A 26,209-nucleotide genomic window follows, 5' to 3' on the forward strand; every position below is an offset into this window, starting at 1 on the left:
TCCCCTCTGTGTTTAGCCCCTTGTGGGTAGTAACGAAATAGGTATTTCGTCTGCCGCTACGTTCTGCGTTCAAATTCTGCCGAGGTCGGCTTTGCCTTTCATCCTTTCGGGGTCGATAAATTAAGTACCAGTTACGCACTGGGGTCGATATAGTCGACTTAATCCGTTTGTCTGTCCTTGTTTGTCCCCTCTGTGTTTAGCCTCTTGTGGGTAGTAAAGAAATAGGTATTTCGTCTGCCGTTACGTTCTGAGTTCAAATTCCGCCGAGGTCGGCTTTGCCTTTCATCCTTTCGGGGGTCGATAAATTAAGTACCAGTTACGCACTGGGGTCGATATAATCTGTTTGTCTGTCTTTGTTTGTCCCCTCTGTGTTTAGCCTCTTGTGGGTAGTAAAGAAATAGGTATCTTTTGTCCAGGGAGCAATAAAAAATGCTGTTTCAGGGAGAAAGAAAAGAGCGGATTTCTTTTCTTTCGCTTTTTTTTTTTGTGTTATTGTTGGTTTTTTATTCTGTAATAACAATTACATTTCTGAGATGAAAGAAAATATATACAAACATTTCTTCTGCCCCCTCCTTCCAACTTTCGTAACGTTTCCATTCTCCATAAGGGTATTGAACCCCTGACGCTGTTTTGGAACAGCCACCGTAACCTGATATGGCAAGTAAATGGGCAAGGAATTATTTTCCTCCCCATTTTATAGAATCCCTGTTTTTTCCCTCAACGTTAAGACCTTCCGAAGCATGTTTTTAGGTCATTTTACTTTAAAACGTTCCCCTTCCGTATTTGTTCCCCTGGCTTTCTGCTCCGTTCCTTCCTCGCCTGAATCAAAAATCGATTCCAAAGCTCCATAAAGACAAAAACAAAAAACGGCTGGGGAATGAAATAATTAATTAACTTAAATACTCTCCGCAATCAAATTAAGCGAACCAAGTGCGCTAGTAATTTCAAGGGAGATAACTATAGTTGCTCTTTTCTCTTACTCGGTGAACTCTCCAGCGTTTAGGAATCACTTTTATTGACATTAGTCAGTTTCACTATGAAAGTGCAGCACGTGTTGAACTGTGCTTTCTCCTCCTGGTTCCCAGCTTTCAAGAATCTCTCCCCACAAAGGTATTCCTCCTCTCATTCTTTCTTCACTTCCCTACTACTAGCGGACAGTGGTCCCGGTGCGCGCATCCGCGCTAGCTAGTCGTAAGTAGTCGATCCTACAACCACTTTTTAACCCTAATCTTGGTTTGTTTATAAAAATTATTTACTTTACGTTTTATTTACTTTGTTCGAAAAATATTCTTTAACTTTCTTTGATATGGATTCAGCCTTGAAATACAAACATACGCACAAGTCGTTGTAGGATCGACTACTTACGACTAGCTAGTGCGAGTGCGCTCACCGGGACCACTGTTCGCTAGTAGTACCATTCTTTGTTCACTTCTTTCTTTTATCATATCGCTTGTTTCTCGATGTGTATTTGTATATTAAATACAGTCCTTAAGTTAATTAAGCAGAGCAGTGATTCCGCCCAGCCTACGACGGTGCCCTCGGCCAACAACAGTCAAGTGGGACTTCCTAGTAAAATATATTTTTAACGGGTCGGATTTAACTAAAGCTCACATTCCGGATAGGAACGATCATTCTTAAAACCCCGTTCTTTGTGGAAACCAAAAGAAATGTGTAAAGGGTAACAACTCTGGACGCATGGAAGCGATAAACATTTCTTATTTCTTATCATGTCAAACGTAGTCGCGGTTTGGATATATTTGTCCTCTTTTGTTAGATTCATATTGAAACACACTTTGCTTGTCTCAGTTGATTTTGAAAATTAGGAAGATTTTAATAAAATAACTTTCTCAGTATTAGACGAGTGTTTGGGCCTTGAAATTTTGGTGGACAGTTTTTCATTTAGATTAGTGTTCCTCAACCTTTTATTTCTTGTGGGACACTTATATTCTTTTCAGAATTCGGCGACACACCTGAACTAAAAGTATAGGGGGGAAATTATTCAGGTTACACTGCGGCACACCTTGCATCGTCTCGTGACGAACCAGTGTGCCGCGTCACACCGGTTGCAGGGCACTGATTTAGATGACTAAAACAGGAAGTTTGAATATTAGAACGAGCAGCAGTCTCTGGCATGTTGGTATCAAAAGGGTCACTGCTCACAAAACACCACTGAATGTGGAAGGCTGTTTTCGCTCGTATCTGCATTTGATAAATCACTCTCTCACCCATACATAATAATATCGCTTTATTATACAGAATTGTTGTTTTCATTTTGGCATTTTTCGAAATAGTGATGGAGACTCCTTGTAAATGCCGAGGATGTCACATCCTCTTTCATTGATACTGAAATAGCAACAAAATCTCTCGAATCATGCCAGCCGTTTGCTTTTCATATTTACTCACCTGGAACAATGTACTCTGAGACAGACTTCTTGCTTTTCAAGTGATCTAAATTAAAACCTACTCTCTCTTTTACTTGTTTCAGTCATTTGACTGTGGCCATGCTGGAGTACCGCCTTTAGTCGGGCAAATCGACCCCAGGACTTATTCTTTGTAAGCCTAGTACTTATTCTATTGGTCTCTTTTTGCCGAACCGCTAACTTACGGGGACGTAAACATACCAGCATCGGTTGTCGAGCGATGTTGGGGGGACAAACACAGACACACACACATACACACATATATATATAAATATATATGACAGGCTTCTTTCAGTTTCCATCACAAGAAGAAGACACTTGCCCAAGGTGCCACACAGTGGGACTGAACCCGGAACCATGTGGTTCGTAAGCAAGCTACTTACCACACAGCCACTCCTGCGCCTATGAAAATGGAATCCGGGGTAGAGGAGACCCAGGAAGACATGGGATGAGGTTGTGAAGCATGACCTTTGAACGTTGGACCACACAGAGGCAATAACAAAAGACAAGACCTCTGGAAATATGGTGTGACTGTGAAAACCCGGCAAATAAAGTGAGATCACACCTGTAACCTACACCAGTGTCGCATAACCAGCCCACTCAAAAATACCTTCGATTGTAGGGTGACATGCTGTGCTTGAGGAGACCTATTGAGTCAAGAACATCAACATCAAATCAAATAGAAATTGTAGTTGTGACCCCTGTGCCAGTACCAGATAAAAAGCACCATCCGAACGTGGCCGATGCCAGTGCCACTTTGACTGGCTTCCATGCCTGTGGCACATAAAATGCACCCTCTACACTCTCAGAGTGGTTGGCATTAGGAAGGGCATCCAGCTGTAGAAACACTGCCAGATCAGACTGGGGCTTGGTGCAGCCTCTTGGCTTCCCAGACCCCAGTCGAGCCGTCCAACCCATTCCTGCATCAAAAACAGATATTAAACGATGATGATGATGATTTCTGTGTTTTTAAAAATCATGTAATAAGTGATAATAATTTTGAAAAAATTGTCAACAACAAAAAAAATTTGAAGGTGGAGCAGGAATTTAAACATTTGAAAAGTTGGGGTATTTTTTGAGAAAATTCTAATCTCCGTTGTTGAAAATACCAGAATGCATTGAAACTTTTTGTTTTTTGCATGGGAAATGGTGGGTGCTTTTTCAAATATATTCACCTGGACATTGCCAAATAGTGTTAATATTTCAACGTCCAGAATGTTCTGCAGATTGCTCAACCTGCTAGACATAGCAGCAAAATCACTCTTGAATCTTTTCCTATTCTTGTTTTAAGAAATTAAGATGGGAGTGATGGTTATTGGTGCAACACATTTGATCATAGGCGCTGACAAAGAACTAAACAACAATAGACATTTTTAACCAATAAAAGACCATCTAAGGAAATTTTTGATCTGCTAGAATTAGCTGCCACATCTCCCTCAATTCATTCTCTATCACAATTAAAAAAATTAGGTCAGGAGGTCACAGTGGATAATGTAGTCTATTGACCTAGATATGCTGTTGGAAATAGAGGAAGCAAAGGTTTGAGCTGACAATATTTTATTTTTAAATTTATATTTTGATGTCAGAAATGAAAATATCAACCATATTTAATATTCCTCTCTTCTGTTTATGTCATTCCATAGCTTTATTATTCCACTGCCCAAGCAGTTTGTTGATTACCTAAAAGCTGATCGGGTTTTCCTGCCTGAAGGGTGAGTTCAAATTTATTTCATATTTACAAAAAAATGCAGGGTTTTAGATATTTGTCTTCTTCTTCTAAATGTGCATCATTGACTTTGCTTCACAATGGTTTTGGGTTCTGTCTTCACTGAATGACACTTTGGACACGCATCTTCTACTTTGGCCTTGGTTTGGCCAATGCCTTGTGAAGGAAATTTGGTAAATAGTTACTGAACTGAACCCCGTCTTATCTCAAAACATATTTTCCTAATCCATATTAGCATGGTAAAACAAACATGAAACGAATGAGCAAGCGAATAGATGTAACAACCAAATACTCACACACATGTGTGTGTATCTGCCGTGTCTTTGCTTACACATCTTTCAGCTTGAGGTGATGACACTTTTGTCCTACAGAAAGAAAAAGGCAACGGCTCAGTGACTCTTGCAGTGTTACTGAATATAATTTCTTTGTTGAAAAAGAAGTCAGAATCCGCATCAATATTGCCTCATCAAGTCTGGTCCCGTGACTAAAAAAATCAGACATAACAATGGTGATAATGATTTAGGGTGCAGGAAGTGGCTGTACTCATGGCCTTCAACAAAACGTCCAAGATTCTTTAGATTCCTCAGCAAAATAATAAGTTTAAGGACGAATGTATTTGATGGAAGCAAGCAGAGAGACTAAGAGAAAGGAAGGGAAAATGATGAAAAGGAGGGAGGTCAGGATGATGCTTGTGTGAATGATGATGATGATGATGTTGGTAAACTTTTCTGAAGATTTTTATAGTTGATCAAAACAGTTGATAATTTTCTTGAACATTTGTGTTAGAAGTTACCCGTGTTGCAGCGACCTTGTCGTCCTATGTCTCTCTCTGCCTGCAGTACAGTCTTCTTTGATTCCAGAAAAGAAAATTAAGTTCCACATGGAAATTTTGCATGCCTGAGGATGTTTTCTCTCCCCAGACTCTTACCTGTTTTGAGTAAAGACTTCAACCTTTATTTTTTTTTTTTTTTTGCAATTGTGTGAACTAAATCTGAAATCTTGCAACACCCTTAGCAACTGTCTGGGACACACCTTATGGTAGTATGTCCCACAGAACCCAAAATGCAATTTCCAAAAAACTGCAGAACCCCTGCTGATATTTTATAGACAACCCCTGCCACCATAACTTTAATAAGGAATTGTTTTAGAGAGAATTTATTTATATATAATAAATAAAAATTGTAACATTTATTGAAACAGATGAATCCTATTTGTCTATAAACTAAACTTTTGTCTTTTAGTTCCGGTCAGATCCAACCCAAAGGCCGTGAGGATGCTGAAAGTGATGACGAAGACTACTTTGATGATGATGTAAGAGTTCATAGTTATATTTTCCCCTCTTCCCTTTTATTTCCCTTCACTTGCATTTACCCGACAGGGAAGGAGAAAACTGCATTGGTGTCTTGGTGGGTGGTCATTTCGGGAAAGCAAACTGAAGAAACTGATGTTGTTTAATTTCATTGAGATTCTGACTGAGAACAATCCTTCAGCTGTGGCCATCTTGTCTTCTTGTATCTCAAACACTAAATTGCCCCTTTATATCCCCTTTTTAGAAGCTCATTCTATAAAGTCATTGGTGAACAAGCAGAGACAATGCAACGTCAAGAAGACTTTCTAGTCTTGTCAAAATACATCCAGGACATTCTTTAAAAGTGGTTGGTGTCAGGAAAAGCAAAGCAACAAGACAGTGTTGACTCTTGTGAAATCTAAACATAGAATTTAATCAGATGCAGCACAAAATTTTGTCAGTGAACAGGTCGCGGTTTCAAAGTGGCAAAAATGTTTGCACACAAATTAAATTTAAATGTTGAAGTGAATCTAGCAGTTTTTGTGTGTTTTTTTTAAATGGCTTATAAACACCTACCATGCTGCAATTGTTTTTGTTTCAGCACATGATCTCAGATCAAGTCACTTGCTATGCAAGTACATCTCTGTAATTAATGAATTGTTTTCCAAAGAAAAATAAGAAATTACATTTGATAATCTAGTTTCGATGTAACCAAAAAAGCTGGGATGACAGCAGAATGTTCTGAAGGGGCTCATCAATTGATTGTGTGTGTGTTTAGTTGCATAATTGTACATAGAGTAGCAAGCTACTACACACAAACACACACACAGTGTAGCAAGAAAACCTCCCACATTTTTACAGGTTGACAAAACATTTCAACAGTGAATGTCATGTGCTCCAAACCATGATGGTAACTGAAAAACAAAACAAACAAAAAAACGGTAAATCATCAGCTAAATGAAGAAATCGGTACCACATGCAGCAGACCAAGGATTGTGTAAGGTACTGGCAGTTTTTTCTGTTGCACCCTGTTCATACATTCTCAACCATATTGAAATACGAAGAAATGTAAATAAATCCAGTTTAATGAAGGTTTTTTTTTTTTTTTTCAGTATGAATGGAATTCCACACACGATGAAAATCGGGTAAGAATTGTTTTGCCATTTTACAGACCTGCTTGAGATGATCCCCCCCCACTCCCCATCCACCTATCCACCCAACCATAACTTTGATGCAAATTTCCTGTCCTAAACGGATTATTCGATGAGATTTGATTAAAATTCCATATCCGTCTTCTATGCTGGCATGGGTTAGACAGCTTAACAGGAATTGGTGAGCCAGAGGACTGCACCAAACTCCACTAAATCAAAACCTTCCAGTTTATGTTTATGTTCCAAACACCAGCTTTAATAAACTTATTTTGCTAAATTCTCTATTATTTTAAAAATTAATAAATTAAATAAAGTCAGTGTTATTTCCATAGAAATATGGTAACAAATGTGTTTAAAGGTTTAAAGAAAACTCTTCATAATCAGCTTGGTGCCAGTCTGCTGGTAGGGGCTGTGCACCTGGAGTTGGTCCAGTGGAAGGAGTTGTGCACCTGGCCTTTGCAGATCTTCTGGGACCAATGAGATTGATTCTGCTAGTGTCCCGCATGAACTCTCATAAGTTGTCTAGGGAGGGAAGAAATGGTTAGACATAGCAGAAAGTGCAGGGCTTGAGACGTTCAACACATATACACTAAGAGTGCCTAAGTGAATGATTATATGAGACTAAGCATGTTCAGTGGGACAGGGGCCAGGTAGACTTGGTAAAAAAGGAGAGAGAGAGAGAGAGACAAGACAGTGGTTTGTTTGTTTTGTGTCCATTTTTCACTTACACACACATGGTGAAGAAGTTCACTTTGTAACCACATGGTCTCGGGTTCATTCCTGCTGTGTGGCACCTTGGGTAAGTGTCTTCTACTAAAGCCTCAGACTGACTTAAGTGTGAATCTGGCAGATGGAATCTGTGTAGAAGCCCATCAGGATTGGCTGTGTGGTAAGTAACTTGTTTACCAACCACATGGTTCCGGGTTCAGTCCCACTGCGTGGCACCTTGGGCAAGTGTCTTCTCCTATAGCCACAGGCTGACCAAAGCCTTATGAGTGGATTTGGTAGACAGAAACTGAAAGAAGCTTGTCAATATATGTGTATATATATATATTCTCTTTTACTTGCTTCAGTCATTTGACTGCAGCCATGCTGGAGCACCGCCTTTAGTCGAGCAAACTCAACCCCGGGACTTATTCTTTGTAAGCCCAGTACTTATTCTATCGGTCTCTTTGGCCGAACCGCTAAGTGACGGGGACGTAAACACACCAGCATCGGTTGTCAAGCAATGCTAGGGGGACAAACACAGACACACACACATACACATATATATATATATACATATATACGACAGGCTTCTTTCAGTTTCTGTCTACCAAATCCACTCACAAGGCATTGGTCGGCCCGGGGCTATAGGAGAAGACACTTGCCCAAGGTGCCACGCAGTAGGACTAAACCCGGAACCATGTGGTTGGTTAGCAAGCTACTTACCACACAGCCACTCCTGATATATATATATATATATATATATATATACATACATATATATATGTATGTGTGTGTATATGTTTGTGTGTCTGTGTTTGTTCCCCCAACATCGCTTGACAACCAATGGTGGTGTGTTTACGTCCCCATAACTTATAACTTAGCGGTTCGGCAAAAGAGACCGATAGAATAAGTACTGGACTTACAAAGAATAAGTCCTGGGGTCGATTTGCTCGACTAAAGGCGGTGCTCCAGCATGGCCGCAGTCAAATGACTGAAAACAAGTAAAAGAGAGTATATATATATATATATATATAAATCAAAAAAATGTAACAAGAATGCAACAGACAACAATAAAACATCCGGACAGGTAGACAATGCGAAGTCCGACAGGAAAAACAATAAAAAGACAGTCGAGTATAAACAAGGATGGGTCATTCACAAGTTCCTCTCATTGGTCAAGTTACCAAATTATCCTTACAGTTTCAGGCGGTTACACTTGAGACTGTTCAAATCTGGCTGCCCCAGAATATTTAATTAATGTAAGGTGAATTTGCAGTGATTAATTAATTAATTATTGGATGTCTTGCAGCTGTTTCTGAAATGCCGCAAGTGATAGGTTTGCATCTCCATACACTGGAAGCTTACTACAGATCCTCTTAGCTCCAGCCTCATCTCTGAACTTGGAACCTAACAGATGACCAATTATGGCACTTACGCAACGTACCTATTCTTTTAGATCACCCGTGAAATAAACCCCTCATGTATATATATATGTATATATATTATATTGATAAAAACGGTGAGACAAAAAAAAAGAAAGAGACCTTGATATTATGTAAATAGAGGAATTTATCTGTAAATGTAATATGTGACAATTATTTGGTAACCATGATAAAACTCTGAGTTTTATCATGGCAACCAAATAATTGTCTCACATATTACATTTACAGATATATACGAGGGACATTCAATAAGTAATGCACCTGACCCACTTGCAGTTGTTTGATCTAGCTGAAATTTTGCATGTGCAATTATTTATATCTCTATAGATTAAGTGGCAAATTACAGCTCTGAACTAATTGTGATTTCTGATTTACAGGTGTTTGAACTGAGTCAAGTGTGAAATGGAGCCTGTTGAGTGTCGAGCAGTGATCCGATTTTTGTATTTGAAAGGACACACACCACGGAAGACTTTTGATGAAATGAAAGTAACTATGGTGATGATGCCCCATCATATGACCTTGTAAAATGCTGGCATTGGGAATTCAAACATGGTTGGAACTCTGTGGAAACAGCTCCCAGATCTGGTCACCCCCCTTCTGCCATTGATGAGGCATCTGTCCGTCAAGTTGAGGCTGCCATTTTGGAAGATCGACGCATAACTATTTGCCAAATTGCTCATGAGGTCAAGATTAGTACCGGGTCTGTGGAAACTATCCTTCATGACCATTTGCATATGCAAAAGGTGTCTGCCAGATGGATTTCCAGGTTGCTCACACCTTTCCAGAAGCAAGAACGCGTCGAGTGCTCGAGGATGAATTTGGAGATGTGCCAAGAAGATGAGTCAAAATTTTTCAAAAGACTGATTACACAGGATGAAACCTGGGTCCATCACTATGATCCAGAGACCAAAGCCCAGTCAATGCAGTGGAAGCACCGTGACTCACCTCCTCCAAAGAAGGCAAGGGTGCAGCCCTCCGCTGGCAAGGTCATGCTCACAGTCTTCTGAGACCAGGACGGAGTAGTGATGACAGATTTCCTGGCAAAGGGTACCACAATTACAGGAGCCTATTATGCTTCACTTTTGAGGAAATTAAGAGAAGCTATCAAAATCAAGAGGCAGAGCAAGATCAGCAAATGCATCCTCCTCCTGCAGGACAACGCTCTGGTCCACAACTCGCATGTCGCCAGATCAGAAGCACAGGCATGTGGCTATGAACTCCTCCCCCATCCCCCCTACTTTCCTGACCTTGCACCCTCTGATTTTCACCTCTTCCCAGCCATGAAGTTGTTTTTGAAAGGAAAGTGTTTCCCAGATGATGCAGCCTTGATTTCTGAAGTCACGTCGTGGCTGGAGGACCAAGCTGGGGTCTTCTACAAAAACGGTCTCCAGAGCTGCATCAAACGATGGGAGAAATGCGTAACTCTGGGTGATTCCTATGTAGAAAAAGACTAATAACTGTGCCAAGTTTCGTTGCTCTACTGCTATGGGTAGTGGGTCAGGGGCATTACTTATTGAACGCCCCTCGTATATATATAGATGTCTTTGTTCTTCCTAACCATTGCTTGACAACTGGCGTTGGTTTGTGTGCAGATCCACAAGTGTTGGGGAGGCTCAGTGCACTTTCTGTCTACCAAATTCATTCACAAAAAATTCTGCATTTTCAGTTCTGCTGTCACTGCACAACTGAAAGCTCGTCTATTTTCATTGGTTCCATTGCAGAGTTTTTCTTTTGTGGTTTATTATTATTGGATCCATTCATGGTGATATTCCTGTAGTCTTGCAGAAGTGCTATTCTCTATATGATGTGTGTATATTCCAGGGTTTTGATTATGAATTTGTCTGCAGTTTTAAGAATACCGAAAACATCTTGATCAGTATATATTAATATTCAACAGAGCATCCAACAGAATTCCCTGTAACGTTTAGTTACAGGGAATTCTGTGTTCTGAGTTCAGCTTCTACCGGGGATCAGCTTTGCCTTTCATACAAATGAGGTTCATTAAACAAGGGATCCATTAGAAAATATTTAGCTTTGATAATTTTTAATACTTATTCCCAACACCCATCCACCAACCTTCAGTGCCTCAGGCATTTCAAAATATGACCATTGTATACGTTTATGTTCATGCTAGGTACCAGACTTCCCAGAGTTGGATAAAAAAATCCGAAGTTGTATTGAAGAACTTGATGGGGAAGTGTTCCCCAAATTAAACTGGAGCTCTCCTAAGGTAAGTACTTTAAAACTCTCTTCTTCTTATTATTGTATATATGTGTGTATATAAATATGTCCATTTTGTCATGCATCTATGACTCAGATGGCATTTATTGAGGCCAATTGGCAGGTTATCTCCAGCCAGATGCCTTTCCTGCTGCCAACCCTTACCTGTTGCCCCATGGTCAGACATGTTTTTGCAGAAGACTGGAAATCAATAACGGTCATATATAACAATCACACAATGTCAAAACACTTAGACATGAACACACTTGCACATGCATATATATACATATATATATCTATAGAGGTGCTTACCACACGGCCACTCTGTGCCTATGTTGATAGATAAATAGAAAGAAAGATATTAATAATATACAGTCTTAACATGCCATTAGCATTTAATGTATGTTGAAGATGATGTATATTAAATTACACATTCTCAACACAGCCTCTGTGTATTTAATGTATATTTACAGGGGTATATTCATTAGATTGTCATACCAATATTTAAGGTGATGCCCATTTCATACATCAGATTACAAATGTATACAGTGACACTTGGAATACCTTTGACCATTGGTGTGTTCAATTAAGGTTGAGCTGAGACTAAGGTTTGATCTCTTGCTGCTATTTCAAGCATTTGTCTGCCATGTTTAGACTAGGAAGCAGCCACTTCTTCAGATAATAGAAAGTTTTAGATTGTTTTTCTGTTTTTAGATTTGCTCAGCCCACATGAATATTATATCTGACATATAAAAAATATGGCCCTGTTTTCATCACTAGCCATGCATATGTAAGTAAAATGTAAACAAACCTTTGCACAAAAGACTATCTAAAGGCCATTACAGCTCAATAACCGATAAATATATTGATCATCATCATCATCATCATCATATGACCACATCAGTTGGATGGGTTGTTCTAGATGAGTTAGAGGACCACCTCTTGCTTATAAAGTTCAAGTTCTGGCTTCCTTCCTACAGCCGGATACCCTTTCAAACACCACTCACTCTATAGAATGTACTGGGTGCATTCTTCCTAGCAGCAGTGCTAAAGAGGCAGTTATGTTCTTCCAGAAGACTATATTAAGCATCTCAAGTCCACACGCAACACCACTATTTGAGATGCTCACTACGTATGAAAAATGTGTGGAAAAGGTCCAAGGCCACAGATGACCTCTCAATGATTCACCTATTACCCACCCCTGTGTTACACCATCAACGAGTACCTTCTCCATATTAGCAGACTTCAACCAGTAATCCCTCCTGTCTGCTTTTTCAGTTACATAATCAAGAAAACTCACCTGGTTTTAAATTAGCACCTGGTCTGGCAGAGTTTGGCATTTGAAATACTTTCAACATAAATTTATTGAAAGCTGTGTTTATCCCAAATCACTCTGAAAATTACTGGCTCTGCTAACCATACACCTTCACACGATTTTACAGCCAGCAACTGTCTATGGATGGCATCAGCCCTAAGATTCCTGATGGTCTGAGATGAGCATTGCTTTAAATTGATATATGTGTATTAATTATGTATCTTAATATGTAATTTTTTAATTAATGATGTTTATTCCTCATGAAATAACTGTCAGAGTTAAATGAATTATGGCTCGTCTCTCAACTTTGTGGGTTTCTACTTTTTATATGTATAAATACATACATTGGTCATTCAATATGTGACCATGTATCATTGGTGATTTTTTTTATTCCCTCCGTCTTCCCTTCCTCGGATCTTTCCTTTGCCTATGTTTCTGACGAAGAGCTCCACTCGGAACGTTAAATCCTCCTTCTTTCTTTTTTTCCTTTCCTGTGTGTCCAATAACACTATACTTGTTCCACGTCCTCGTGTTGTTGTGTTTTCTCTTTGTGTTTTCATGTTTGGATTAACTATATATATGTATATATGTATATATTTATGGATTTTTTTTTTTTTTTGCTGTTTGAATAGGATGCATTTTGGATTTCGTTCAGTAAAACTCTTCGCTGTACCTGTCCGGCTGATATTTATTTACTGTTGAAAAGTTCAGACTTTGTCACCCATGACTTAACCAGTCCGTAAGTAATGTGTGGAACTTCCCATTTATGAATCTATTTTTTTCTCTTTCATAATAAACAATCACAATTGGTAAAGATTTCCTATGCAAAGGCCAACAGTGTCCCACTCTTCTGGTTACTTAACATTGATTCATGCTATGGTGTTTGCCAGGGAATTTTTCTAGGAGACTGCAGTGGCAGTTTATGTTGTGGCATTCCTATCAGGGATGTTTTTTTCTTTTATTTTTGCTGGTCGTAGGCTGGTGTTGGAGAGAGAGAGAAACAGGTATAAGTAAAAGGTGAAAAAAGAGACAGGGAAAGAGAGAGTGAAAGAGTGAGAGAGAAAAGGAAGGAAAATGATTGCAGTAGTTGACTGATAGTTTATTGACCCTAAAAAAGAATGAAAAGTAAAGTTGACCCTGGTGGTAAAGTCTGAACAAGTCAGAAGAAATACCACAAAGCATTTTTCACATAACACCATCTTGTTACTGTGTCTAATTTTGTGAGGGAAAGAGAGAAATGGTGTGGTGTTAGGGTAGAAGAAAGTGTCATCGCTTTGTGAAAATATGAAAGAAAATTTTAGTTCAAAAGGAATGTAAAAGAAGACGTGACAAGGTATGGATATCAGGTGTGTGATTGGTGGCAGCGACAGGTTGCAGTGTCTTTGATAACTGATACACACCTGAGATACTTTGGGACTTCGTTATTCAGACTAAGTGGGACAAACTGGCAGAACTATCAGAATGTCAGGTGAAATGCTTAAGAGCAGTTCTTCCAGCTTTCCATCCAGATACCACTGGAAGACTGAAATTGCAGGAATATGATTGTTACGGCCAAACAACAGGAAGATAATCCCAATTGTCATAAGAACTTTGGGTTTGGTTCTTCTGGAACTGAAAAGACATCTTGGAACAAACTTTTGAAAGATGAGTAACTGATTCAGTGACTGCTTTGTTGGAAACTGTTGATGTTCTTAGAAAATTGATGCCTGTTGAGAACGGCAACACTATTGAATGTCCATCAGTCATATGTACAGTGCATACCATTTATTATAATAATTATAATGCTTTCTAATTTTCTGCAATTTTGAGAGAAGGAGATTAGACAAGTCCATCAAACCCAGTACTTGACTGGTACTTTATTTGGTCAGCCCCAAAATGAAGAAGAGCAAAGTTGACCTCTAGAGAATGTGAACTGTAAATGTAAAATGTCAAAACAAATGCTTCCATCTATTTTGTTCAATATGCTAATGTTTCTGCTTGCTCGTCAACCTTTTTGTGACCAACCCAGCTGACCGAAAATTTCTTTGGTTCAAACAACCAGCCTGGCCAGTGCAGGGGCCAAGCGATTCCATTGATATTTAAATGTGAACTTCAGTACAAATCTTATTAGTGCATTCATGAAAACACGTTGCTTCACTTTGTAAATAGTCGAATTACAGTATCTGACATTGTCTGGTGTTATATCTGAGCTGTGCAAATTTTGGGAGATTTTTTTTCCACATTTTTTCTTAAGCGATTGTTTTTCAGCTTTGAAAATGAATAACAGTTTCATGCCATCAAGCAGGGATTCTGAATTTGAGGGCTTTTCAACAGAAGATCTAGAGAAATCAAGCAAATGGAGGCTTGTTTGAAGCGATCACTGTTACAAACTGTTACACAGAAAGTAAACAAACTTAGTAAAAAGATAGCTTGTGGTCTACCTGTAATTAGAGTCAGTTTAAGACAAAAGTTATGCAATAGAATTAAGAACCTTTTCTTCAATTGTTTTCCAAAAATTTGATAAATAAAAAAGTTGTTTAATGAATCCAGTCTAAATTTGTGATTATTTTAGATTTTAATTGAAACTCATAAGGGGTGTGTTTTACTTAGAAATACATTAACGAAAGGGTCAAGGCCTGACATATTCAACTGGTACTCATTTTATTGACCCCGAAAAGATGAAAGGTAAAGTCAACTTCAGCTGGATTTGAACTTGAAGCCTTTTGTTGAGGGAGTCTGCTGCTGCCTTTGCCTTCATAATTAGAATAATAATAGTTCCAAATTTTGGCACATGGCCAGCAATTTTGAGGGGAGGGGTATTAGTTGACCCTGGTATTTATTTTATTGACCCCAGAGGAATGAAAGGTTGACAGGATTTGAACTCAGAATGTTAAGAGCCAAAAGAAATACCTATTTCTTTACTACCCACAAGGGGCTAAACACAGAGAGGACAAACAAGGACAGACAAATGGATTAAGTCGATTATATCGACCCCCAGTGCACTGGTGCTTATTTAATCGACCCCGAAAGGATGAAAGGCAAAGTCGACCTTGGCGGAATTTGAACTCAGAACGTAGCGGCTGACGAAATACCGCGAAGCATTTCGCCCGGCATACTAACGTTTCTGCCAGTTTGCTGCCAAAAGAAATACCACAATGCATTTTTCCTGATGCTTTATCAATTCTACCAACTCCCTGCCTTTAATGTTTCCAATTAGGCACAAGGCCAGCGGTTTTAAGAAGAGGGGGTTAGGTGATGCCATTGACCCCACCAAACCATTTCGTCCACCATTCTGACCATTCAGCCAATCCACTGCCCTAATATTGATAGATTTGTAACTTTCACATTTCTTATTATTTCTTTTCCAGCTTTGAATACTGTGAGGATGCCGAGTGCAACCGACCAGAGTTGGAATATAATTTAATCCTTCGAAGATGGGTGAACATTCATCCAGGTTCAGAATTCCGATGCTTCGTTAAAAACGGAGCCCTTCTGGGTAAGTCCGACACTTTGCTGTTACACTCTGCTGATCCCTAGGGATTCCTATTTAGGGGAATCTACTCTGTTGCAAAAGCATTTAAATTGGGCCTGGATTATGGAGTTGCTTCTTCATTTTCTGCCCAGCAGCCTTTGTGTCTCTGCATAAGGATCACAGCCACGGAACTTTCTCTTCTCTCTCGAAATAATAGATCTCTGTCAGTTTAGAGGATGCGTATTGAGCTGTTTGCTCAACTGAGCTACATACTTACTGGACTAACACATGAATGGTTGAACATTCCAAAATATCGGTACCTTTAGAATCCTTGTGTTTTGTTGCCATGTTTTTGTTGAAGAACTCTTTTGTTTCAATTAATTTGAAGAATTTAATGAAATAACTTTGTTGTTATTAAGCTGGCTCTTTGGAATGTTGTATTAACATGAAATTTTAAGGGAAAGTTTTTATTTAAAACTGGAAGTTTGCATCATAGAACCGGGGGGGGGGGGCTAGACAGGTTGGTATCAACAGAGATCAACTGCACTATCTTTGGTTTTAATTAATTTTGAAAATAATGAAGATAATGAATTTTTTCATTGTTGGTTTTAGAAAATAATTAACGTGGAATTTCTATGAATGATTTTAGTTTGATATTCCGGCAGAATCAGCCTGGCACCGTGTGTGATGGCTGGACCTTTGAAATACAATTTATCTGGCAAGCTTCTCTCCAGTTTCCATCTACCTTGTTCTCATTCCTATTGCATGGATCAACTCAAGGATATAATAAATGATACTTGCCCCAAGATGTGTCAGATGGCGCGATCAAACTTGGGACATTATGATTGCAAAGCAAACTTCTTAACCAACTCAGCCATACGGCATTCACAGCGTATTTAGAACTGTATCAGTCATAACACACCTTTTTCTAAGAAAGTAATGTGTGATTTGAAGGAGATTTGGTTGCTTTTTCTAGCGTTATTGAGAGGCTTGACTTGATTTAGTTCTGTTTGTGACCCTGTGTTATTGCTAATTGTTCTTCTAGCTATATGTCAGCGCCACGACTCTGAGTACTACGGCTTCATTGAGCAGAATCTAGAAAGCATCAAAACAGACATTACAACTTTCTTCAAGCAGAGAATTGCATCACAGTTCGTCCTTAAAGAATGTAAGTATTCATTCCATTGATACATCTTTGCCATCATCATCATCATCTTCATCATTTTGGTTTTAATGTCTACTTGTCCATGCATGCTGAGGTAGGCTCTCTTCGGCCGGATGCCCTCTCCATCACCAACACTTCACCTGTTACCAAGCAAGGGTCAATAAAATACCAGTTGTGCACTAGGGTCAATGTAATCCACTGGCCCCCCACTTCCCTCAAGACTACAGCCCTTCTGTCTATAGAGGAAGAATTGATAAACTGGCAGAACCATTAGCATGTTGAGCAAAATGCTATGAGGCATTCTTTCTGACTCCCATCCTTCAATGGTTGACTTTGCTTTCCATCCTTTCAGGGATCAATAAAGTAAGGACCAGTTTGAATATTGGGAGCAACATAATCTACCTGCTCCATCCTGGCAATCAGCTGGATTTTGTCTGACATGCTGGGCATGGTGGCATGTTGGGGCCACCTTTACCTTTCATCTTTTCAGGGTCAATAAAATAAGGGCTAGTTGAGTGCTTGGGTTGATGTAATCACCTATAATCCTCCCCACAAAATTTCAGGCTTTGTGCCTCCAGTAGAAAGGATTGTTGTTTTTATTGCTGTTATTATTATTACTATTGTTATTGTTGTTATTATTATTATTATTGTTATTGTTGTTGTTATTATTAAGGCAGTGATAGAATCATTAGCAAGTTGGACAAAATGCTTAACAGCAATTCACACATCTTTCTGTTCTGAGTTCAAATTCCACTGAGGCTGGCTTTAACTTTTATTCTTTGTGGGGGTCGATAAAATAAAGTACCAGTCAAGCACTGAGGTTGATGTAATGAACTTATCCCCTCCCCTGAAATTGCTGGCCTTGTACCAAAATTTGAAACAATTATTCATCATCATGGTTTAACATCTGTTTTCCATGCTGGCATGGGTTGGACGGTTTGACTGGGGACTGGCATGCTGGAAGGCCATGCCGGATGCCCTTCCTAACGCCAACTACTCCGAGAGTGTAGTGGGAGCTTTTTGCATTCCACTGGCACGGGAGCCAGTTAGGTGACGCTGACATCGACCATGTTCAGGTGGTGCATTTTACTTGCCACTGGCACAGGTGCCAATCAGATGGCACAGGCCACAGCTACAATTTTGCTTTTACTTGACTCAACAGGTCTTCTCAAGCATATCATATCACCCGACGCATCAAGAGTCCTCTTAAATGGGCCAGACATGCATCACTGGTATCAGCTATGGTTGCAATCTCACTTAATTATTATTATTTATTATTTAACGCGTCGCCTTACTAGTGTTTGTGCTGGTGCCACGTGAGAAAAAAAACATTCGAGCAAGGTCATTGCCAATGCTGCTGGACTGGCTCCTGTGCAGGTGGCATGTAAAAAGCACCATTTGAGTGTGGCCGATGCCAGTACCACCAAAATGGCCCTCGTGCCGGTGGCACGTAAAAGCACCCACTACACTCTCGGAGTGGTTGGCGTTATGAAGGGCATCCAGCTGTAGAGACCCTGCCAGATCAGACTGGAGTCTGGTGCAGCCATCTGGTTCTCCAGACCTCAGTCAAATCGTCCAACCCATGCTAGCATGGAAAGCAGATGTTAAACGACGATGTTGATGATGATGATGATGATGATGGCACAGTGGATTGGTAGAATTGATTGATCTCTCTGCCTTTTGAGTGAAAATTCTGCTGAGGTCAACTTTGCCTTTCATCCCTCCAGAGTTGAAAAAGCTAAAGTACCAGTAAAATACTGGGGCTGATATAACTGGCTTTACCTCCCTCTCTCCCCTCCCACCACCAAAATACTGCTCCCTTTAAGCCTCTCTTAGAAACAATCAAACTTAGAAGCTTGTTGTTTTGCAGTGACACCCAAAGCAGTTTTTCTTTGTTTTTTTATTATTATTTTCTCTTTTTCTTCTTCTTCACAGATGTCTTTGATGTCTACAGAAAAAGACAGGTAAGTGTTCCATTGGAAGGTGGGATGGGAAGGTAAGGTTAATTACTGTCAAGATGATGGTTGCTGTTGTGTAGGGACAGGTTTATACTAATCGAGCCAATCCATGATCAAAGACATTCTAACCATGGCCATCCAGTCTGCTTCTTTTGTGTATAGAGCACAGGACAACTTCATCCAACATGTCACTTTTCTAAAGCAATGCTCAGCTATGAATTGAAGATTTGGTTGCTATTTCTAGCTGATTGGACAGCCACGTAGATATCTCCTTGTGGTTGATTGTGGATGATGATGGCTGCTGTGGTGGTGGTGGTGGAGGTGGTGGGGAAGAGAGAATCATTGCATATGGGAATATGGTCGATTGTTATCTGAGGTGGGGAGAAGAAGAAACAATTGCTATCCGTTAACATGTTGGTCTACAGTTGTGGAGGAAGGGAAGAGAATTGCTACATGTGTATGTTATAGTCTGTAGGTGTTGGTTTGGTAGGAAAGAAAAAGGAATTGCTACATGTGTGTGTGTGTGGTTGGACAGTTGTGGTTACAGGAGAGAAGAGACAATTCTGTGTGTGTGTGGTGTTTTGTAGGGTTTTCCCTCTCGTGCTGTTCTGCGAGAAGGAGTTGGTGTCAATGGTCTTCTCAGGCTGGTCAGTATTTAGTCGTCCAATTAAGCTTCAAATTGAGCACAACTATTATCAAAACTTGTCCTATCCATTGTTTTGGATAGGACCGGACTGGTCAGATATGTCCATTTTCACAGCCCCTTTCCCATGCTTGCATGGGGAGGGTAGAATTGGCTGAGGCAGATTTTTCTGCAGTCAGCTGCCCTTCTTGTTGCCAACCCTCACGTATTTCCAAGTAAGGTAATATTTCCCTGTTACGTGACATGTCTTGAAAAATTGGAAATGAAGGATGCTGCTTGCATGACGATGGCACTCGTTTACAAGCATCCCATGATGTGGAGCCAAGGAGTCACACACACACATATGTAAAAATGACAGGCTTCGTTCAGTTTCTGTCTGTGAAATCCACTGACAAGGTTGTGGTTGACCATGGGTATATGCATACCTGTGTATTTAAACGCAGAGACCAAAGAGAAGTGAGAAGAATTCTTACTTCATCTTCACAACTCACGTGGCAGTGGCAGTGGCAGCAATGGTGGTGTTATTGATGTCGAAGTCAGCCGTCTTATATTAGTGCAGAGTATATTTTGCAGTCAAGTCCAAACAATTCTAAGTCAATGAGTAAAAGATGTTTCTTTCATTTGTAATTGAAGGCAAATGACCCAGTGACTGATCTATGGTTTAGTTACATCAGCAGAGTCCTGGAAGAAAGCCTTGACAAACCCTTTTTAGACAGTGCTCTGTGCCTGTTTGGCTATTGTTGATGGTATCATCATACATGTATGTGTGTGTTTGCACATATCTATGTGGATGGATGCAGGTGTGTGTAAATGGATATCAGAAACAAAAACCAAAACACAAAAGATTGTTTATAAGATAATCCCAGCATCTTATATCCATTTCATTAGCATAAGGTGATTATTAGTTTCATGATCAAGAATTAAGGTAGATTCATGAGCCATTACCACAGTGGTGAATACTATCATCTTTTCAATCCAATAATTTTGCATGTAATAGCTCCTTGACTCTAATGATTTGCCATGATCTTGATTATGTAATTTGCATTCTATTACTAATATTCACCTCATGTTCATGAAACATATGTAAGAGGGGGTAACTAAAAACTCTTATAAACAACCTCTCCTGTTTTCTTTTCTCCATATATTCCATCTGACCCTCAGACCCAGATTTAATAACAAAGCACACATTTACAATTCTCAATGGAAATATGCGTGAAGGTCTTAATAATAGTTAATGGTGATGCAGTTTAACCCCTATGAGACCAACTTACTCGAAACTGCCCTTGAAGTTATGATACACACTTGCTGTTTTAAAATGGTCTTCATAAAACCTGTCATCAAAATTCCATGTTACGTTCCAAACACCAACTTAATAATGAAGAAGTTATTTTGGTAAATTCTTCAGTATTTTTAAAATTAAGCGAAACAAAAGCAATGGAGATCCTTGCTGGGTAAGGCCAGAACTATGTGAATAGAAAACAAAGAGTTTTATTTTATATTTTCTATATTTTGGAGCTATGACCCATTCTTGTATGTGGAAAAGTGGGGGATGGAAAAAGGTTGTTACGCAGATGTGTTGGTGGGGAGAGGTGACATGGTGTTGTTATAGTAACCAGTTGACTTCATGGAGTTCTTTTCTGTTATTAATGTTGATATATATATATATAATAATAATAATAATAATAATATTAGGGAATATTATTCCAAACTTACAGGGGAAAATTCAATTCAGAAATACTAAATCAAATTTCACAAAATATAATAAATATATGAATTGATAAAAGGTGTTTTTTTTTCCTAATTTATATATATATGATTTTTTTTCTTTTTTTAGGGTAAAATAGTACTTTTAGATTTCAACCCTTTCGGACCAGTTACTGACAGTCTAATGTTTGATTGGTCAGAACTGTTGTCTGACCATCCTTTCCAAAAATCTTCCACTGATGTAGAAGGATCAGAAGATGTCCAACAGGTAAGGCAAACTTTCATATGTCTATGGAATGCGTAAGGTGAGCTTTCAGGTGTGTGTATGCGTATGTAAAGCATACTTTCATGTATATGTGTGTAAGGTGAGCTCTCATGTGCCCCTCTGTGTGTGTGTACTGAAAACAATGTAGAACTTGCTTCAGGGTTGTTATTAACACCAACCCATAGATTTCTCTGTCCTTTTCAAGATTGCAAAGAGTCTTTTTGTATTTTGTTTTTTTTACTATTCTTCTTTGAACTGAAGTTTTGCTTTTGGCTTTCATTTATTTATTATTATTTTTGTTCTTTTACTGCCAAAAGCTGAATGCAAGCACCATAAAACTAAATGCTAATGATGTGTTCCTTACTTTCCAACAGCTTCCTGTATTTCGATATATCCGTGAGTCAGAAAGTGCGATGAAGCCAAATCCTTATGCCTACTACGCTCTGCCTAAAGATTTTGTAGACTTATCCCTGGGTACCGACCCATACAAACTAGTTGATTTCTTAAAACTGGTAAGTGACATTTTGAAATGTAATTAGAGGTGGAATGCAATGGAAAATCAAACTCTTAAATTATCATAATGCCTTCCCGATATAAATCTTCCAATCTTGTTAGAATCTAGACATTTTGGTGAAATGCAGTTAGCTATCATAACTTGTTTTAACATCCACTTGGTCAGACGAAATTCTACGGCCAGATGCCCTTCCTGTTGCCAGCTCTCACCCGTTTCCAAGCAAGGTAACCTTTCCATAGGCCAGACATATCTTTCGTGTAAGACTGGAGGGGAAAACAGCATTGTCTGCATGACGGTGTCACTTGTCTCCAACCATCATATCAGGACAAGGGGACACACAGACACACTCACATATGCATATAGAAGCTGGTCTATATAGTGATAGACGGGCTTCTTTCAGTTTCTGTCCATGAGACCCACTCACAAGACTTTGATTAGACTAGGGCTGTGGTAGAAGACATATACCCAAGGTGCCATGCAATGGGACTGAACCCAAAACTCCATTGTTGGAAGCAATCTTCTTAACCCCATGGTCAGGGCAGCACCTGTCTGTTCAGTATAAAAATACCATTATTGCAATTTGGATGGAACTTGATATGATCTGAAAATTGTTGATGTCTGTTGTGAATGTGGTTTTCATCTGTTGTGATGTCACTTATTTGGAAAATAGGTAAGGGTTGGCTACAGGAAGGGTGTCCAGTTGTAAAACAGCTTTTCACTTAGGCATTCCTGTTATCCATGCTAGCATGGAGGCACAATGGCCTAATGGTTAGAGCAGCGGACTCACGGTCTAGGGACTGCGGGTTCGAATCTCAGACCGGGCGATGTGTGTGTTTATGAGCGAAACACCTAAGCTCCACGCAGTTCCAGCAGAAGGTAATGGCGAACTTCTGCTGACTCTTTCACCACAACTTTCTCTCACTCTTTCCTCCTGCATCTTGCAGCTCATCTGCAACGGACCAGTGTCCTGTTCAGGTGGGGAACCTATATGCCAAAGAAACCAGGAAACTGGCCCTTATGAGCCAGGTGTGGCTCGAGAAGGAACAAACAAACATGCCAGCGTGGAAAAACAGACGTAGAAACAAAAGAACAAAACAAACCAGAACTAAAGACACACAGTTATGTACTCAACAAGACTAAATGGGTCGTCATCGTCATCATCATCATCATCATCATCATTTAACATCTGCTTTCCATGCCGGCATGGGTTGGATGGTTTGACTGGGGCTGGCTAGGCAGAAGACTGCACCCAGCTTCACTGCCTGTTCAAGCAGGGTTTTTACGGCTGCATGCTCTTTCCTGATGTTGACCACCTCACAGAATGGAGATCCTCTTGGAAATCTACATTGTCTCTACCCTTGTGCCAACCACTTTACAGGGTTTTCCTGGATGTAACATGGTCCTGATATTAATGTAATATTTACATCTACGTTTTAATCATTTTGGTCTTTGCTCATCATCAAGGTTTTTATTTCTGGGTATTTACATATAGTACCAGACTAGATTCCTCCTTAAGAAAACCAAATTCCAGGACCTGATTGATGAGGCTTTCGTCATAGGATGCCATTGAAATACATATTGAAATAAACTACCAGAGTTTCCGCAGCAAACTTGGTGCACTGTTCTGTGTAGAGGATTGATTTGGAATCCACATCATCATCATTTTGCATCTGTTGTCCCGTGGTTCTTAACCTATTTACTACCACACTTCCCCTAGGAACTTGTCCTTCCCTCCACACACCCCTTGCATCTATGAATGAAATTCCCTCCCACACTTTAAATAAAATCTAAATTATGTCTTTAGTCTTTTTATTGAATATGAATTAGTCAGATTATACGAAATATGATTTTATATATAATCACAAAAAGTGAGATAGTTGACACTGCTTCTTAGCTACAAGATCTTGAATGCCCAATGTAAGTCCCTTTCAATGTTCAGCCTGTTTCCGTACTTGGTCTTGGTGGCAACGAGCATGGAAAATGCAGCTTCACAAAGATACGTGGATCCAAACATGGCTAAAATCCAAAGAGCCTGATGTGAGATCAGAAGGTAAACAGGAAGTTACTTGATCCAGAATGTTTCAAGATCCAGTCTTCCTTCGGTTCTGGATGCTGAGTCTTCATGATGAAGTATGCAGATGGATTTTTTCCTCTCATCCTAGTAATGAATCCCAACTGCAGACCAAGGGTGACTGGAGCTCCATCAGTGCACACCCCTATCAGTGAACCCCACAAAAGTTGGTTTTCCTGAAAGAGGTTTGGTACATCACAAAAAAAGCTGCTACTGGCCAAACAACATTTCCTCTTTTACACAAAACGAACATAAACCGGTAACTGAGAACACTGAGTGACATCAATCGTTTTGTGAGAGTGGATGGCAAAGACAGGAGAATCTCTTTCTTGGTTGAGAATTTGATCTTTGGTGTCTTGAGACAAGTGGTCAATCCTTCTCTTGGCTGTATCATTTGATAATGAAATCTGGGAAAGCTTGTTTGCACTGTCTTTTCCCCAGAACGAGTTCTGCTGCATGGAGTAGACTTGGTTTTATGAGAGACTCCCTGATGTTCTTGCTCTTTGCAATCAACATGGTGCTCTCCTAGGCAGCCTCAACAACCACTGAAATTTGTTGCGGAAATGCCCCACTACTGCCAAACTTAGCTTGCTTCAAGGAATGTCTTTCTGTTTCAAAGAATGCCTCGGGCTTGTCTGCAAGAGCAGGATGTGTTGTCCTCAAGTGGCGTTCCAAGTGTGAGGGTCACATTCCATCATTGCTCAAAATTTTGTATAATATCACACTCTGAGGGGACTTCTATGTCACTCTTTTTGAGGAACACGAATCCAGATCGAATATATTTGTCAAGATACTTTGATTACTTAGCACTCATTGTGAATTATTTGATGTGCAGTGGACAACACAAATATGTGAACAAAAGATAAGGCATGTGTAAGGTAAGGTCAAGGCCCAAGAACGCTTGGAGTAAAGATTTCTGGAAAAAAATTGAAGCAAAAAAATTTGAAATAAAAGTTAAAAGAAAAATTATTTTTAAAATTTGTACAAAAAAATATTGTATTTAGTTGTATGAAAATTTTTAAAATAGTTTCTTTAAAAAAAAAAAAAGATTCTGAATAACTTTTAGGTTCACCTCATATTTTCTGTAATATTTGAGTTTTAGGCTTTATGTTATAATTTTTTTTCTTACAAAACAATTTACTATATTTTTAACATAAGCATTTAATATTAAAAATTTTGGTTTTATTGTTAAAATTTCTTATTTTCCAATCTGTTTTAATTGCTTAAAAAACTATACCCTTATTTTTATTCTTTATTTGTATTTGTGTCTTTATTTTTTTACTATATCATTTAAACATTTTTTTTCATACTAATAATTCTTTTCTTTTGTTTTATGATTCCAGCAAAATTCAAAAATGAAAAATGAAGAATCAGATGAAGAGAAGTGATGATGCTACGGTGAATACAATGTACTTGGGTAGCACCAACTGTCTTCAGTTGGTGCCTGTGTGTGTGCTACAGACTGTTAACTGAGGCTGCAACTCTTCTTCTCATCCATTGCTCATCCAATATTTATTTCTATTTTTATTATTGTATAATAAACAAATCATTATGATGATCCAAGAAATCATCATTGATTAATACTGATTGATTTGCGAAATGAATGGTGAATTGAATAAACTGGTCGGGTGTTGGGAAAATTGGAAGACTGTGAAACAGAATTGTAGGAGATCAATAGAACTGGTTGATCATCAAAGACAATGCTGGTTGAGCTGCAGACTTAGTGGAATTTTGGATAAAATGGTAGAGGGTTGGCAGAACTGGTAGAGCACCGATTAAAATGCTTGGCTGTGTTTTGTTGCATCCCTTTACACTGTGAGTTGACTGCTGAAATCAATTTTCGCTTTCATCCGTTCAGAGTTGATTAAAAAACTTCATCCAACCCAGGACGGAAATCAATGAAATCCATTGTTCATTGGGTTTGTGTGTCATCACTATCATCATCATCGTCGTCTTCTTCATTGTTTTAACATCCACTTTTTCATGCCGGCATGGGTCGGGCAGATTTTCTAGGGCCAAATCCCCTGCTTTTCCGAACTCTTGCTGGTTTCTAAGATAAAAATTCTTTCACCTTTCAAACGACAAAAGGCCTGAATATAATTACAGGGCTTTTTCTTTTCTTTTCATAAAAACTGCACAACTTGTCCAGACATGTCATCAAGTCTTTT

At 39.2% G+C, this 26,209-nt stretch overlaps 1 protein-coding gene across 1 annotated transcript; it reads left to right on the forward strand.

Annotated features, from left to right (window-relative positions):
* Nucleotides 1-984: 984 nt before the first annotated feature.
* LOC115217358 (cell division cycle protein 123 homolog) lies at nt 985-25,632 on the forward strand. The gene is made up of 12 exons (XM_029787028.2): nt 985-1,110; nt 4,064-4,132; nt 5,388-5,457; nt 6,547-6,579; nt 10,870-10,965; nt 12,903-13,009; nt 15,618-15,745; nt 16,767-16,889; nt 18,822-18,850; nt 21,322-21,459; nt 21,831-21,968; nt 25,385-25,632. Exons 1-12 carry the CDS (start codon nt 1,037-1,039, stop codon nt 25,427-25,429), a joined length of 1,050 nt encoding a protein of 349 aa, XP_029642888.1. The 5' UTR covers nt 985-1,036; the 3' UTR covers nt 25,430-25,632.
* Nucleotides 25,633-26,209: the final 577 nt, after the last annotated feature.

This window comes from Octopus sinensis, linkage group LG11 (assembly GCF_006345805.1).
Source record: "Octopus sinensis linkage group LG11, ASM634580v1, whole genome shotgun sequence".
Lineage (NCBI taxonomy): Eukaryota > Metazoa > Mollusca > Cephalopoda > Octopoda > Octopodidae > Octopus > Octopus sinensis.